The following is a 17,473-nucleotide window of genomic DNA, read 5'->3' as shown; positions in this document are numbered from 1 at the left end:
AGATTATAACGCAATGAAAATGTTGTGATTGTAGGTCAAAACGAAATCGTTTTGAATTGGGCCTAAGCTTTAGAATTTCTCGGCCCGTGTTCAAAAGGAGAAACTATTAATGGTTCGTGGAGGCTGCGTTTTCTCGTAATTTATTTTACTTCCCATCGGCACGAAACGAGGGAATTTGCAGCAGAGGAGGGAGGGAATTTGTTTCTCTCTCGAATTCGATGCACTGATCCCAGTATATACGTATACATGCGTACGCATACCTATCGTGAATTTCTCTATTATCAGGTGGTTTATGCATTGGGAGTTAGGGTTTTAGGCTTTACTTTCTTGGATTGAATTTTTCAAGTGGGATATATCAGAGGAAGAAGATGTTCTCTGTTCTTGTTTAACTTTAACAATCGAGTTTAAAATTAGTGTTTCTTTCCTTTCAATTTCAATCTTAGCTTTCTTCTTCACCGCCTTCCCGGCCCTCCTCCTATTTCTACCCATACAATTGTTTCCTTGTCGCTCTTAATCCTCTCTTTAATCCACTGCTGTTGCAATTGGAGCAATCAAATCATCAGAAAGGAAGGGATAGAGGGTGCATTCAAAATTTTGAGTATTATCAGGTAACACCTTATGATTTTAGTTTTGAAATCTTGATTTTGGTTGCAGTTGCGAATTTTGGATGCTACTGTTATGGGTTTCTTCTTCGCTTTCATACATGAAATTCAACTACTTAGTTGGTGAATTTTTGGCCGTTTGATCTCTAGTCATGGAGTTTCGACAGTCCAAGTTAGTTAGTGTTATTGAAGTAGTTATTATTAGACAAATTAGAAGATAAATTGTATGAGCTCGAACCAATATTGGAGGTCGATGTGGGTTAAATTTTGTTTTCTTGGATGTTATTTAATATGTAAGACCTCTTCTTTTAATATTGAATGTTGAGGTAGACATTTCTGTACATAGATGGCGCTGCAAGAAAAATTAAATAGATTCAAGAAGCAACAAGAGAAGTGCCAGTCGACCCTTACCAGCATTGCAGCCAAAGCAGGGCCTACTAAATCTGCTTCAGTTCAAAAATCTGCATCTGTAGCCGTATCACCATTAACAAATCCTAGGACTCCAGGTCCACCTGTCAAATTTTCAAATGACACAGAGAGACTCCAACATATCAATAGTATTCGGAAAGCCCCTGTTGGAGCTCAGATCAAGCGCGTTATAGACCTGCTGCTAGAGGTTCGATTCTAAGTGCCTGTTCTTAATTTTTTTTTTTTTTTATGTTGCTAAATAGATTGTAGATTTATTCATGATGCTCATAGTGGGTTAATGAGGATTGATAGAGAAAATAAATAGTGCCCGTGTGGTTTCGATTTGGTTATTTTGCATGCCTATCAAGTGATTAAAACAGTAATTTTCTACTGTTGCTTCTGCTGCCACTTTTACATTTTCTCATAGTAAGATAGAGGATTATAAAGTATACAGGTAGCAATTTTTGTCTTATTTTTCTTATTAAAAGTGGTAAAAGACGGCCACTTTTTTTTCTCGTGCCTCTGATGGCACATAGTTATTAATCATTGTTTGCAAAAGAAAATTTAGGAGACGTTTCTACAATCAAACACATTATGGCATGCATATATTAACAGAAAATGCTGAATGGATCTTCCATGTTTCTCATCTGCTGGCAATTTCCCCCTTATAACATGGTTTTTGGAGGGGTGGGGCTGATACAGTTTCTGATCCTTTTGTGTTGCACAAAACAATTAATTTTTATTGATCAGAAATGAGTAGAATTGTATTTTATGAGTGTTTGTTTTATGGTGGTCGCTGACTTGCTGTGCTAAAGATTTGGGCAAGAAGCTAAGAGCAAGATGATCTTGGTTGTAGCAGTCTGTTATGCAGATTCTGGTTGAAATCAGAGGAATTCCTTCTTACATTAGGGTATGAAATGGTCTTCTATGGGAAGGGTGACCTCCTCTGTGGTATAAAATTCTTGGAATGTTAGTTGCTTTGTAGGGGTGAGCAAAATTTGATCCAAAGAAAAAAAAAAAGAATAAACCAATTTAATTCAAAAATTCGGCTCATTTCCATTTAAGATTTTAAGACATTTGGTTTGTTTGGTTCATTTTTCATAGGAAAATTTTAGGTAACTGAACCAAAGTGAATCTGTAAACTCTTTGTTTTTCTGTTTTAATTTTAGTTTTAGGGTTAGTTTACTTACAGTCTTTCACTTTACAGCCCACAGCCTCTCAGTTTCCTCTTCTACTTTTTCTCCTTGTTTCCTTGGCCCCTCTTTTTCCTTGTTTACTCCTCCCTAGTTCTTCCTTTCCTCATCTTCTTTCATTTTCCTTTTCTCTCTTTGCTTTCTCAGCTCTCCTTTTAATTTTTTACGCAAATCGAATCTTCAAAAATCAAAAGAATCAAAGCCCTGCACTTACATTGATGCTTATTGAATGAATTTCTAAATGTCTCAATTGCATCTACATACTTGCCAGCTATAGCAAGCCGCCTCATCACCTTACTCATTGTGAGCCATGAAACATACCCTTATTACTCCTCCATTTCCTTAAACAATTCCTACATGAGACTGAACTTCTTGTCCTTTCCGAAGATATCAATCATGGATCATATAACTCTGGCGTATGTATATAACCTGTTTGATTTTTGCCCAAGAAAACACCCCAAAAGCCAGAACCCAGTCATTTCTAAACCTATTTAAAAGTTATGAAATCAAAGTGTTTGTGGCATTAACAACACATCCATTCAACTCCTGAAAAACATATCTGCAGATGTGTAGTGCTTCTTTAGGATTTCACTTACTTTATCAATATCACTGATGTCTGCTTCAAACAGCGACTGCCAACCTGATTGACTTTTCCAAGGTTGTAATTCTCTATCCATTCAGCAGCTGAAGAATAAGAAAATCATCATTATTGTGATTGGTGATTTCTGTATACCAAATTTCCCTTGTCCCTTTTTTTACTTTTTCTAATCCAAGTATTTCTATAGTTTGTCTTTAATTTCATTGATTCTATGCCCAATGCAGGAATTAAGTTTATTTAATTGGCTTTGTTTGATTATTGAAAATTTTCGGTTTGTTTGAAGTTTGGTTCTTGAAAAAATTTGGGTTTTGAGAGCAAAAATGAGAGCATGCAGATGGTAGGAAGAACTGATAGACCAAGCCAAACCAATTTATTTTGGTTCAGTTAGCTTTTCTAAATCACTTTGGTTTGGTTTTTCGTGAAATATATTTTGGTAATTTGGAATTTTTGGTTTGGATTGGAACTGAATTAATCGTTTGCACTCCCCTATTAATGTTGTGGAAATAAGTAATGGATGTTTCTCAGTAATAAATATACACGTATGTTTCTGGGTTTTCTACTATATTGTGCTGACTCTTTGTGGAAGAACAAGAAATGACTTTCTGAAACCGTTATGCTATTTATTGTTAGTTGCCATTGGTGCAATGAGGTGTATGGATACAATTGATTATTTACTTTTGCACTGTTCAGTTGTTGAGGTGGTCGATGTTCTTCACTTTTTTTTTGTAGTCAGTGTGTTATGCCTGTCAGCAAGAGACTAGATAATTGTGAAGAAGTTGGCTAGTTGGGTGTGAATGTATTAGATGAAGAATATGAGTGGCTTAGATTAAACAGCCGTATTGGTTGGTATGGTTTAGACTTTGATGAGGGAAATGAGTAGCAGACTATGTATGTGAAGTCAAACTGGGATTCCAGCTGATCTGTTTGCTTGACTAGCTTTATACTTATTTTGGAATTTATTATGTTCCAGATTTTGGGCGTCTTTTTCTTGCTAGTTCTGCTCTCTCTTTCCTGTTTCTTATCTTTGAAGCTTCTCTTTATTGGATTACGAACTATGTTTTTTCCCCTCCCACCCCTCACCTTTACTTTCTATTTGGTGGTGGTACTATTTTGTTAAATGCCACACATGCTTGATTAGCTTTTTCTTCATTCCTTTTCACAAGTTGTGTTTTCTTCCATTTGATGCTTCTCTTGTGCTATGTGTGAGATTTTCCCCTCTGTGCATGTAATATATCTTTCCCCCTTTCTCTTCTATTTTGTGTGTTTAAACATATATGCAGTAAGCCATTAACCATCACAACATATGTTTTTGCACGTTTGCAGACAAGGCAATCTTTTACACCAGAACAAATAAATGAAGCATGCTATGTTGATGTAAACTCCAACAAAGCTGTCTTTGATAGTTTGAGGAACAACCCAAAAGTGAACTATGATGGGCAGCGCTTCTCTTACAAGGTGACTTAATATTATGTACCTGCAAACCCTGATAGTTTGTGCAATGTGGATCAGTAATTAAATCCTTGTTACAGTTTTAGTTACTACCTTATAATCCCCAGTCATTGAAGATGATATTTTGGGCTTTTAATTGTTTATAGTCCAAGCATGATTTGAAAGACAAGAGTCAGCTGCTTGTCTTGATACGAAAATTTCCTGAGGGTGTTGCTGTCATTGATCTCAAGGACGCATATCCAACTGTGATGGAGGATTTGCAGGTATATCTAATTAGTGAATATTGCTTTCCTATTTTGGTGTATGTTATAACATTTTTTTTTCAATTTTCCAAGTGAACTTTTGAGGGAAAAATGTTTAATATTTCCCAGGTAAAGCAAATCTGAGCAAAGTGAACTGGTATGATGCCAGATACATTAAAGTTTGTCTTGGTTACCCCAGCACATTTCTGTCATTTAAAAGAAACAATTGAAACCCCTTTAGCTTTTGTTGGCCAGCTCTCTTAAAGCCCAGTTTACTGGAAAGAAAAAAAATGGTTTCTTTGAAAGAAGAGAGATTTGCTTCCAGTGTTGATTCTAGGAATCACTCTCTTCAATGTTTTAACTTTTTCTTTTCCTTTGTATACCTTCTTTGTCTTTCTTGTTAGGTGGTTTTGGATCTTAAGAAACTCTATTTTCTTTAACCAGATTTTTCTCCTTTACCTAAAATGAGTTGTGTACTCTTTATCAATACTTTTAACTTCATTGCTGATATCAAATTTTTAGCATGTTTTCTGGTCCATCAACATACCATGAAGGGTGATGATGATGGTACCTCCTAGATCTGGACTGTTTTGCACTTATTTCCCCTCCTTTCTATGAAATCTGTTTGCCATGAATTACCTGTGATGTCTTGCTTTTTTCTGTTCAATTTCTTCTTTTCATTTTATTATGCATTATTGATGAGTGTTTTGTACTGTCATTTTTATTATTATTTTGGAGCAAAGTGGTGAATTTTACTTTACAAGTTTGGCAGTGTTGAAGTATTGTTTATACTAGTAATTACTCTTTAGTACTGTAACCTTTCTTGTTTATGATACCATTCACAAATGTATTTTTCATGCTAAGGCTTGAAAACATTCATTATTTTTGCAGGCTTTGAAAGCTGTTGGCCAGATATGGTTGCTATCAAACTTTGATTCACAGGAGGATATTGCATACCCAAATGACCCCAGGGCAGTTATCAAGGTGGATGATGACCTTAAGCAGCTCTTTCGGGGTATTGAATTGCCTCGTGATATGCTTGACATTGAGAAGGATCTACAGAAGAATGGCATGAAACCTGCCACAAACACAGCAAAGAGGAGGGCTGCGGCACAGGTGCAAGGCATTTCCTCCAAGCCAAAGATCAAGAAGAAGAAGGATACGATCAGCAGGAGGACTAAGCTGACAAATGCACATCTCCCAGAGCTTTTTAAAAACCTTGGTTCTTAGAACTTTTTGGCTAAATAGAGTTGTTAAGCTGACCATATACAGATATTATTTATACGGACTTGTTTGCAAACATAAAAGAAATGGAATTTGATGAGTTCATTATGACAGTGATTTAATCATGTAATTTAAATGCCTAACTGTAACTAAAACATGGAGAACAGAGATAGAGCCAAAACAGACACTGTTTCCTTTTTTTTTAGTTAATAATATTAATTTAATTTGTGGGAGAAAGTGTTTTTTTATTTTGTTACTTAACAAAAAGTTTTTTCTTTTTATTTATGTAGAATTTAACAGTAATGCTAAGTAGACTCTTAATCTTTATAAATTCTATTTTCTCTAGCCATTGGATGCAACTTCAATTTTGGAATTCACCATATTAAGGTCCTGAAAAGTCATCCCCTACTGCTTGTCATCTCTTTGGGACAATAAATAATAGCAAGAACAAAGTCCTTTAGCAAATGTCATGGTTTGAAACGTTTCTTAAAGGATATTATATTTCACATGACATCATCAAGTCTGCCGGTGGTGGCCGGTGCTACCCACCTATTAATAACAGTAATTAAAAATAGCATCCCCAAGGGGCTGAAGAAAGAGAAAAAGAACAGTACATGTATCTTATATGTGCAGCGTAACGGATACGTGATTCAACGTCAGTTAATGGATTCATACCCAAAAGCTTCATCTTATCACATGATTAACTAGATTCTTCATACACTTTAATTCTGCATTTCTTGATCGCCTTGAGTGTCTTTCCTACAAAATTCTTGCAAGAAAGTGCACTAATTTCTTCATAAATCAAACAATCTGAAGAATGACAATCCAATGATTGAGAAAAAAGTGTACCATTCGATAGGATATCCTTTCTTCTTCTTTCCTTCCAGTTGCAGGGACCCATTGAATGATCATTCTAATCTGTCTGCACACCTTGTGAGCAAACACCTGTGTATCTACGTATGGCCTGTGCCACAATGCCTACTTCCTAGACAGAGGAGCAATAAATTGTGTGGAGATGGCAGTTGCATTTGCAATAAAATCCTTCACGTTCCAAATGGGTTTTTTAAATCATGGAAGTTACATCTTGACTTCTCCAGGGAAAAAACAATTAACAAGCGTACACATGAAACTAAAATATTGATTTTGTTTCGTCTCTTTATCTTTTTTTTTTTTGAGCTTCTGGCTGCACGATGTAATAACTCCAAATTAAATAAGCCAAATTGTTGATGTATTGTGATTTGACTCGTTTTGTAAACCACTATAATGCTTATCATATTTAGTCGGTGTTTGAAGCCAATTTCATACTCTGACGTTTAGGCTTTATTTATTTTGTAAAAAATAATTTATATTTTTTGTCACGATTTAATTTATAGGTTGGATCTATACTAAGATCTAGATCAGTCTAAAGTCTTTAACACTCGTAGTAAGTCTAACTATTCCTCAACCCAACTCTAATCCACATTTGAGTCCAATATCAAGAATTCAACCGGACAGAGTCCGACCATAAAATAGATCATTCAATGGGTAGTTTTTTACTCGTTCAACCTGTAAACACAATATATAATAAATTGGGGAGCTCAGCTCACTCTCCACATAATCAAAATGTCATAACTCAAATAGGAGCTCAGCTCTCTCATCAAATCCCATCATGCATATAGTTAATAATTTTACAGATCTAACATAACTTTTATAATACATGCCCAAAATAAAAATAAGTGCTTCTAACACATGCGGAGTCTAAAATTTAACTCAATTGTACAAAATACATTAAATACTATTAATGAACCTACGAAGAAGACAAACAGGTTAGCCATGACAAATAATCCTCCTGTAGCCTAGAAAAATAGATGAACAGGAGTGAGCGTTCAACTCAGAGAGTAAAATATCAATTTTAATCATTATCTCTATAACTATCTAAAACTAATGCACCATGTGGAGTGAAATGCTACATCGTCATAATTTTTATATCATAACGGCAAAAAAGTAATTTGGAGCACTCACACACCTAATACTGTCAAGCAATACATATATGGGAGCTGATCCCCTATATAGCCCTCTTAATCCAACCTCTACCAGCGAGTGTCTCTCAAGCCGGACTTTCGCTTAATAAACCAAATGCGGGGTCCCAGCGAGTGTCTCTCAAGTCGTGTCTACCCGTCCTATCAATATCCAATACAATACCACACTGCACGCCACGCACACATACTACTCCAAATTACCACAAACAACATCCATGGCACTTCAACAATTATGAATGCAATATAAAACGTGCCTAGTATTTAACTACATAGATACATATTTATAAGTGATGCATGCACATGCTTCAACATATAATAATATCGAAATTACAATTAAAATTAATATTTTACTCATAAACTTGAACCGAGGTCACTGCGGTAGCTGGGCGAAGGAGGAAGGCTGTACCGGCTCACCTGACAATTTCATTGTAATTATTTAATATATTTGACTTAATAAAAGTTTAGAAAAGACCAAAGACACCCTAAGTTGTGTTGAAAATCTGGCAGAGTCTTTCCTATACCTATGACCTACCTAACATACAAAATGGTTCAAATAACACTTCTAAATTCAACCCCTCCTGGGCCCTCCAAACCAAACAATAATCACAACATTAGACAACTCAATTATAAGATTTCAAAACTAATATTTTTCAAAAATTATCCAAACTAACTTTTAAAATTCTCTAAACCTGCCCCGCGGTCCTTAACAATATTATAAGGCTATTGCAATAGGAATCGTAATTTTCTTATCATCCACAAATATTTTATAAATTTTATTCTAACCCAGTACAAGGCAAAAATTGAGTAATGTGGAGTTCGAGTTTACCTATGCTAAATCTGACAACTGGAACGCGTTCAGAATGTCTGAAAATTATAGGGTAGCTTATAATCTTGACCCGGTTCTGAAATGGTTTTAGAAGCTTATCTGCTAGCCTCGAAATTGCAGATCCGGGCGACGATCGAATTTCCACAAAATGAAAGTACGTACGCGAAGTCCACAATACCAGTGTTAGAATAATATATATATATATATATAATAATTATTTAAAAATTAGGGATGTTACATTCTTCCCCCCTTATAGAAAATTCGTCCTCGAATTTTACACAAGACAGAACAATGACACATAGTTGCATATCAAACTTATGAGTACTTGCAGCGCATATCCCGCTCTAACTTCCAAGTGCATTCCTCCATAGATTAATTCCTCCACAGGACTAACCATAGGAATTTGCCTTGACCAAAGTTGTCTCATCTGATAGTCTACTATGGCTACTAGTTGCTCTTCAAATATTAAATTCTCATTTAACTCTACTGTGTCTGGTCGTAACACATGAGAAGGATCGGGAACATACTTTCTAAGCATGAAAATGTGGAATACTGGGTGGACATGAGAAAGGTTTGGTGGCAACTCTAACTGATAGGCAACTGTTCCCACTCTATCCATGATCTTAAAAGGTCCTATATAACGGAGTGCCAATTTGCCATTTCTTTTCAAATCTCATAACCCTTTTCATAGGAGAAACCTTCAAGAACATGGTCACCCATTGCAAATTTTACATCTTTTTGCCTTGAATCTGCATGGATGGTTAAAAATTTTTATGTCTACCTGCCCCTGTCGTAGTATGCCAGCTACCATCCTCCTTCTGAGTCTAAACCATCACATCTGACTACTCGTTTACTCCTCTTTTTTTTTGTCATCTCTAGTACTCATTATAACTCCACTACTCTTGACTTGATATCTGCTAACTTTAATCAACTTTGGCGTTTACCTCACTTTTATTACGCCCTAACGTGTCTCTTGGTGACTTTAGTCCTCATTCCTTTGTTTTAATAATCTCTGTTTCCCAAAAACATGACTTATGTTCCTTACCCTATAGTATCCTATGAAATGCTTTCCTGTAGCACTTATCATATACATCTCGTTCGAAACCTTTACTTGTCCTATGACCTCAATGGTCAATACCTATAAAACTTCTTACTCCCATGATATTTCAAATTTTCAATCTCTTTTGTGTCATTACTAAGGTCCTTAAACCAACTCTTGTCCATCTTATGTAACTAGTTATGTAGAGCTCCATCCAAGTGTCAAGCGTACCCTACACCACTTATCAATATTGGAAAGTGAACTGGGTCTCTTCTCTTATAGGACAAATGTATTTGTATTCCCTGACAACCCAGTTAATGCAACTTTATCGTTTCTCACTCCTTCTCTGGAATGGAAATATCTAGACTTCTTCCTAAAGCATCTTAGTATGTGGCCTACTTTTGACACATTGGCACTCAAATCGAGGCTTTACTACTCCTTTAATCTATCATCTCATAATAACTTATTTCAAATATCTCTTAGTGTATTTCTAGCATACCTATTCCTTCTTATCCTCATCATTATAACTAGCTCTACCGAGCTTTCTTCCTGTCCTTTAGATCTTATCCACTTTCTTTTCCTATTTTTGCTATTGTTGATATCTTTTCAACATGTTGTACTTATTCCTTAATCTTAGTCCTATCTCACCCTTACACCTTTTCCTTCAAGGATGTCTATCCCAGCATCAACTTTAACTTTTTTTTTTATTATTTCTTAGTCTTATCTTGATTACTAGTTCCATTACTTCGAGAATTCTAACTTTACGATTGAATCCTACCAGCACATTCTTCACATTACGTAACACTTGTAATTAACCATAGAAAATTCTTTTTGTATCCCCTTTCCCAACTTACCTATCAGAACATTATCATTCCCTACCAGCCTTAGTAGGAAATTGCTCATCCTGGATGGATAGAAGCCCTAGAAATTATAAGTTCCATTTGAACTAACATGGCTGTAGGAATATGTGCCATGCCTTAACTCTGAATAAGATACTTCACGTGTTCATTCTCCTTAATATAATCACATATACTGCCCATAGCTTTCCAAACTTCAGCCTCAACTTTTTCCATTAGCAACAATTTCATTCGCTGTAACTCATTAGCAAATAGCACTTCCTCCAGCTTATAGTTCAAAAGGGTTGTAAGCCCTAGTAACTAGCTCGATTTAACTCCTGTCACCTCTTTGATCATTCTTTCATACTTAACATTAGGTACACCATTATCATCATTTTCACCTCAAAAGATTGGATATGTACTAACGCCCATCAAATTTTCAATTAATTGGGTCACTTTGACATGATCTCTCTTTTTAACATAATCTCCTAGAATTAAAACATGAGCCAATTTGAAAAGAAGGAGAAATGTTCTCCCACCATTTATAGTATACCATTGTTTGATAAACAAGATTTAGCTCATACCCCTTAGTCTCCCTTTTTAGTTTCATTATTTCTTTGTAATTATTGTGCGTTATTACAAGATATCAGTTGTATCTACCATTTGTTATACTGTTGTCCTGCCTGACATATCATCTTAGAATTTACTATTTCCTTTTTACTCTCCATTTATCTTCTATACTTATAATTATTTGTCTAATGCTCCTTATACTTAGTTATATTCTAGAAGATAAAAGCACTCACAGATTCTTTCAGATCTACTCCAATCTTATCAACAATCACTCCTCTAATCCATGTACTTCTCAATAACTTATAATTACACTTATACCTATCTTGTCCTATTCTGACCGTTATTAGCGTTCTGCTACATATTATCATACTATTATTTATTTATTTATTATTACTCTTTTTTTTTACATAATTATTCTATCGATCACACTAAAAATATATGTCTAACTCCAATTTTTGACTCTAGGTCTCACCACTCTAAATTTTAATATCAAGCCTCTGTGACATTATCCCTCATCTTGCATATTTATATCCCTTATGTTGACTTTTATCCAACTTACTCCTACTGATCTTGCTTCTTTATCTGACAATACAATTCAAGTTACCACAACACGCTCAACAGATACTACCTACTTTGGTCGCACACCTCACCTAATTTTCATTATACTGTCAACAACCAAAAGGGTTCTTATGTCATTGCCCCATTATCCTACCTTGGGGGTAGAAAACAGATAAGGTCTAATCCAGATCCTGTAACTCTAAGCTCTAGGCTCAGGCTCCTAACACTACATCAATTATGACCTGCTCTAAGTCCTGTACTTCTGGGTTCCATAACTTAACAATGTTCTTCCTAATGCCATCCTTTTCTACGCTCTCTATCCTTTTTTTTTTTTTTGTTTATCTCGTTTACCCTTCCTAGAACTACATTCACCTCCTCGGTATTTTGGCTCTATTCTTCCTAATCTTATCCTAATCTATTTTTCCAGTTTATTCTTTTGCCAACTCTTTTTATCTTACCCAAATCTGAACTTTCACTCTTCCATCCTTTAGCTCTATTTTCTTTTTGAACCTGATCGTCATATCAGAAACTTATACCTTTCCACTATCCCTACCACGTCATCTATACCTCAATGTTACTCAAAATTGATCCTCTAACAACTCTAGCTAGACTTCTACTGGCATTCAGGTTATCTCTCTTACTGCATTTGAACCGCACTCCATTAACATCGATAAATCATAGAATATATATATATATATATATATATATATATATATATATTCTATGATTTATCGATGTTAACTTTTGTCCTTTTTCTTTTACTTTATTTGGAGTATACTTTAGTCTTAAGCATTAAGAAGCTAAGGATGAACTTAGAGAATAACAGTCATACTTCTCCTGTGTGATCTCTATTCTTACCCTTTTGGACTACATACTACCCCCTACTACTTTAGGGAGGGGATCTGTAGCAACTCTAATTTTTCATATCCATTTAATTAGCTGAAACTTAAAATACTAGGTATCCAAACCTATCATTCAATTTAAAGGCTTACATACATCTTGATCTTACATCTTGATCTTACATCTTATAATTCCTATATGGAACTTGTACCCTCTTCAGAATACCTGAGCTAACAACTCTCTATCTCACGCTACAATCCCATCTGGGACACTACTCCATAAGTCATCATTATCAGTAATAACCTTCGATCCCTTCTAAAAAGATAGGACTACACCCTAACTTATTGCAACAAAGGTACTACATTTACCACCTTGCCAAAACCATGTCAAATTAATGACTCTCTTATCATATCATAGCTTTGTAAATCATCAATTCATAGTTTCGACCTTCCCTAGGTAGTAGGGTTGTACTTTACACCTTGCTGATACACATAAGATATACTATTCTCACTAAGCTCTAAGCAAAACGTCTGTCTTACTGGAAAAACCATCCAAAATTCCATACCAAAGACCAGATGGTCTCACTCTATAAATGTCACTTTTACTTTGCAACTAATCTGCAACCTCTGGTATGATGGCAACTCTTGATGTAACTCGAGCTCATGCTAGGGTAACTGAGTTACCGACTCTAGGGACTACCCAATTGTGACCTTTTGATATTCTAGCTCTAGATCCCTAACCAGGAGTTTCCAACTCCTCTGCAAATATAGAACTCTGTTCTGGCATAATTGTACTGAAACAGAGGCCATCCGCAAACACCCTCATTATGGAGCACCACGGGGATGCAGCTTACAGAGCAGACATCGAGAACATTGTATAGTTACTACGATACATCCTGACAGACTAGGTCTCCTAATTTCTTACGTCTCTTGAATTTACTATTATCATAAACTTACTCTGACTGGGTCATCCACTGACGATTGCCAGCAGTGGTATCTTCACCCTTATCTAGTGCAATTATACTATCAAAACTCACCTTTATGTACTCGTGCCTAGCACCAGATAGGCACAACACTTAGACCCATACTGATAGAAATATAGTGTTTCTTGGAGAATGTATTTCCACGGTAAACCTCAACATGTCTACTAACTCTATTTCACACTTCTATGTACTTTACAAAACTGAGGTGCTAAACTGAAGCACTCTTATATTAACCAAGGAATAACGCAGAATCTAGAAAAGAAGAATTAAAGAAAAAAGATGAAACAAAATCATATACTCCGCATGTGATAACTCTAGGCGCACACTGTCCCATGAATCTAAAGCCTAAGCTCTGATATCACTTTTGTCACGACCTAACCTATGGGCCGAACTAGTACTAGGACCTGGGCCAGCCTAAAGCCCCTAAGGCCCGTAGTAAGCCTAACTATTCCTCAACCCAACTCTAGGGCCCATTTGGGCCCAATATCAAGAATTCAATCGGACAGAGTCTGACCATAAAATAGACCATTCAACGAAAAGTTTTTGACTCGCTCGACCTGTAAACACAATATATAATAAATTGGGGAGCTCAGATCATCCTTCACATAATCAAGATGTCATAACTCAAATAGGAGCTCAGCTCCCTCATCCAATCCCATCATGCATACAGTTAATAATTTTACAGGTCCAACATAACTTTTATAATACATGTCCAAAATAAAAATAAGTGCTTCTAACACATGCAGAGTCTAAAATTTAACTCAATTATACAAAATACATTAAATACTATTAATGGACCTGCAAAGAAGAAGAGCAGATTAGCCACAATAAATAATCCTCCTATAGCCTAGAAAAATAGATGAACAGGAGTGAGCATTCAACTCAGAGAGCAAAATATCAATTTTAATCATAATCTCTGTCGCAATAGATTTTGCGGTCGCCTGGACGATCACTCACCGAAGTGGGAAAAAGTGAGGAGTCGCCACCTTAGTTTTGAGGGAAACTAAAGAAAACCATTTGAGAAGTTAAATTAAAAATGAAACCACTTCAAAACAGAGATTCTAAGTTCGGGGTCCGTAAACGGGTGGGGAAGGTGTTAGGCACCCCACCTCGTCCCTTAATAAGGGTAAGTAGATTTAATTCTGCGTCCTTTATAAATTAGTTAGGAGGGCTTAGACGGCTATGTTAATCCTTTTGGTAGAAGGAATATTTGATTTTTCACTAAATTTGGATCACCCAGATACATAAGTAAATGAGACAACCTTAGTGAACGGGTGTGAGAATCGGATAAGAACTCTCCTCCAATCTCTTTTAAGTTATTTATTAAAATTTTGAGGGGAGACCGGATAAGAACCCTCCTCCGATCTCTTTTAAGTTATTTATTAAAATTTTGAGGGGAGACCGGATAAGAACCCTCCTCCGATCCCTATTTAATATTTATTAGAGTTTTGAGTTGAGACCGGATAAGAACTCTCCTCCGATCTCTTTTAGACGTTTATTAAAATTTGGGGTTGAGACCGGATAAGAACTCTCCTCCGATCTCTATCTAATAGTTATTTATATTTTGAGTTGAGACCGGATAAGAACTCTCCTCCGATCTCTTTTAAATTAGAAAGGAGCCTGAAAGGGATTTTTCCGATGTCCCGAATTTTGATGTCCTAAGAACCTAAAAATAAGGGTCCTGAAGTTCAAAGATGTTGAGGATAAGATTTCTCAATACCTTTTGGCTAGATGGGGGAAAACTAGACTTGATTTACCGACCTCCCATGTATTCATTTTACCAGTATCTGTTGATGCCCGACCTATTCTGTTTCGTTTACTTTGGTTTTATTTCGCTTTATGACATCTTGCCGAATTGCTGTTTACGTCAGCCTAACAGTTTGGCTATCTTCCTGACATGTTGTTCATGTTCTCTCTTTTAAAAGAAACCCCTAAGTTGCAGCTACCTACGTTTGCCCAACCATTTACATACTACTAGGAGTTAGAAAAACTTGTTTTCAGAAATGACGGAGATCAATAAAATGAACTGATCACTAAAAAGATGATTTGAGATTGACTTTCTTTGGGATTGCTTGTGCAGAAATGATCTTGAAGAAAATCGCAGATGTAAGAAGAACAAGGAAAATGCGGGAAATAAACGTAGACACTTAATAAAACAGTAGCATGAACTCTTACAACAACATTTTTCTTGGGTTCTCTCGTACAAAATAATCTTGAAGAAAGTTGCAGATGTATGAAGAACAAAGGAAGTGCAGAAAATAAACGTAAACAGCAGTATGAACTCTTACCTGTGAGGAGCCGGGTCTACTAAAATAGTTACGGGGTGGCAAACAGGGATGAGACAGTAGACTGATTAACCTGAGGGTGGTGTTCTTCGTGAACTGGAGGGTACTTAGCTAAAGAAATGAGTGATATGAAGTTGATCTTGGGCAGTGAAAACAGAGATGATAAAAGACAGAAAGTGAGAGTATGACCAGATAATGAACAAACTGGAAATATAGAGTTCCAGTATTCAAAATCTCTTCAAGAAAACACTTCAGAAAACTAGTTTCCAAAGTCTTTTAATCAACACTTCTAAATAGCAGAGTAACAAACTAAATGAACTTTCAGAGTTCCTCTTGCTATAATAACAGCCTCTCGTCTTTTTTTTTTTGCCCGTCCGTGAGCAGCTTTTATGCCGGTATTTATAGGAATCGTGCTCTTCGTGAAGGGTCGATTTATTTGAGGGAGATGGAGGGTCAAGATCTCGAAGGACATGATCGGAGGTTCAGAATTAAAGAGAATCAAAATGAATGGTTGAGATCACTCTTCATAATATTTGTCCTTTTCTTCTTTCCATCCGACGGTCCCAAATTTCCTTGTCCGAACGATCCGAGGGCTAAGAGTGAAAGACGCCGTATTGTCGTCTTCTCTCTTGATCTAAGGGTTCCGGTTTGTCCTTACAAGTGGGATCAACGGTGGAGATTGGGATGTCTGAATCTGTCATGACATACCACGCACTCAAGATTGCGGGCGATTCTTAGGCGTGTGGTGGAGATCTCGTCTGCCACGCTTTAACTACCTCGGCTCTGATTCTGACGACGGTTATTGGGATTTGTCTTATTCTTTTTGTCTTCCGATCCCTCCCCTAGCTCCTATTCCGATCTCTCATGCTGATCTCCTATCTCCCGATCTCTATTATCCCTTAATCAGTCTGGATTCGGTCCAAGCATTAATTACATCTCGATTCTCGAAGGCCCGCTTGCTTTCCGCCAAAGATTAAATGCCCATTTCCCCCTATATATACCCCTGTCGACGGAGACATTTTCTTCATCTGACTTTCCTCTCTTCTTTTCTTACTTTCCCTGTTCTAGCTGCTCCGGTGGAAGTTCTGGCTATAACTGTGGCTTTGATCTTTTTCCGATGAACTTCTTTACTCACCGATTGAAAATTTACGATCCCGGTGATCGAATGACCTTAACTGAAGAAGGTGAGAGGACTGGATTTGACCGATCTATATTGCGGACCTTGGTTGTACCGATCTCGAGTCGCTCAACTGAGTTCATTCGGTTTCTCATCACATTGGGTGTTCCGACAGCGTCTTTCCTCCACATTGGGTGTTCCGACAGCGGGTCGGTTTCGAGTGGTAACATCGGTGACGATGTCTCTCATCTTCATGAGAGTCATAGTCACCCCATCTGAGCTGCACATCTATCCGATGTCAACAGCCGGGCTCCTGGTCAAACACGTCTTTTGATTCAGCCACGAGACTTGGCTTTGACATAGGCCTTTTAGATAGGATGTTCCACCGGTCTCTAGAGATCGCCCAAATGATGTAATCCTGAAATGTAATCAGATCTCTAGAGATTGCCCAAATGATGTAGTTAGACCTTTATTGTAGTCCGATCCCTAGAGATCGCCCAAATGATGTATTTTATTTTCAATGCAATCCGATCTCTAGAGATCACAGAAATGATGTGATCCAATGTTAGTGTAATCCGATCCCTAGAGATCGCCCAAATGATGTAATCCGAACTTTTGAAAATAAAGACTTTATTTTGTCGGTTATCATCTTATTATTTTTGCATTGATTATTTTCCGATCTCTAA

At 36.6% G+C, this 17,473-nt stretch overlaps 1 protein-coding gene across 1 annotated transcript; it reads left to right on the top strand.

The window, feature by feature from the left end:
• The first annotated feature begins 129 nt into the window (after positions 1–129).
• On the top strand, positions 130–5,824 carry LOC110656977 (uncharacterized). Its single transcript, XM_021813993.2, has 5 exons — positions 130–608; positions 949–1,218; positions 4,125–4,256; positions 4,397–4,513; positions 5,384–5,824. Exons 2-5 carry the CDS (start codon positions 949–951, stop codon positions 5,720–5,722), a joined length of 858 nt encoding a protein of 285 aa, XP_021669685.2. The 5' UTR covers positions 130–608; the 3' UTR covers positions 5,723–5,824.
• Positions 5,825–17,473: the final 11,649 nt, after the last annotated feature.

This window comes from Hevea brasiliensis, chromosome 9 (assembly GCF_030052815.1).
Source record: "Hevea brasiliensis isolate MT/VB/25A 57/8 chromosome 9, ASM3005281v1, whole genome shotgun sequence".
NCBI classification, from domain to species: domain Eukaryota; kingdom Viridiplantae; phylum Streptophyta; class Magnoliopsida; order Malpighiales; family Euphorbiaceae; genus Hevea; species Hevea brasiliensis.
The sequence above is the reverse complement of the archived record's forward strand: the minus strand, read 5'-3'. Positions and strand labels throughout refer to the sequence as shown.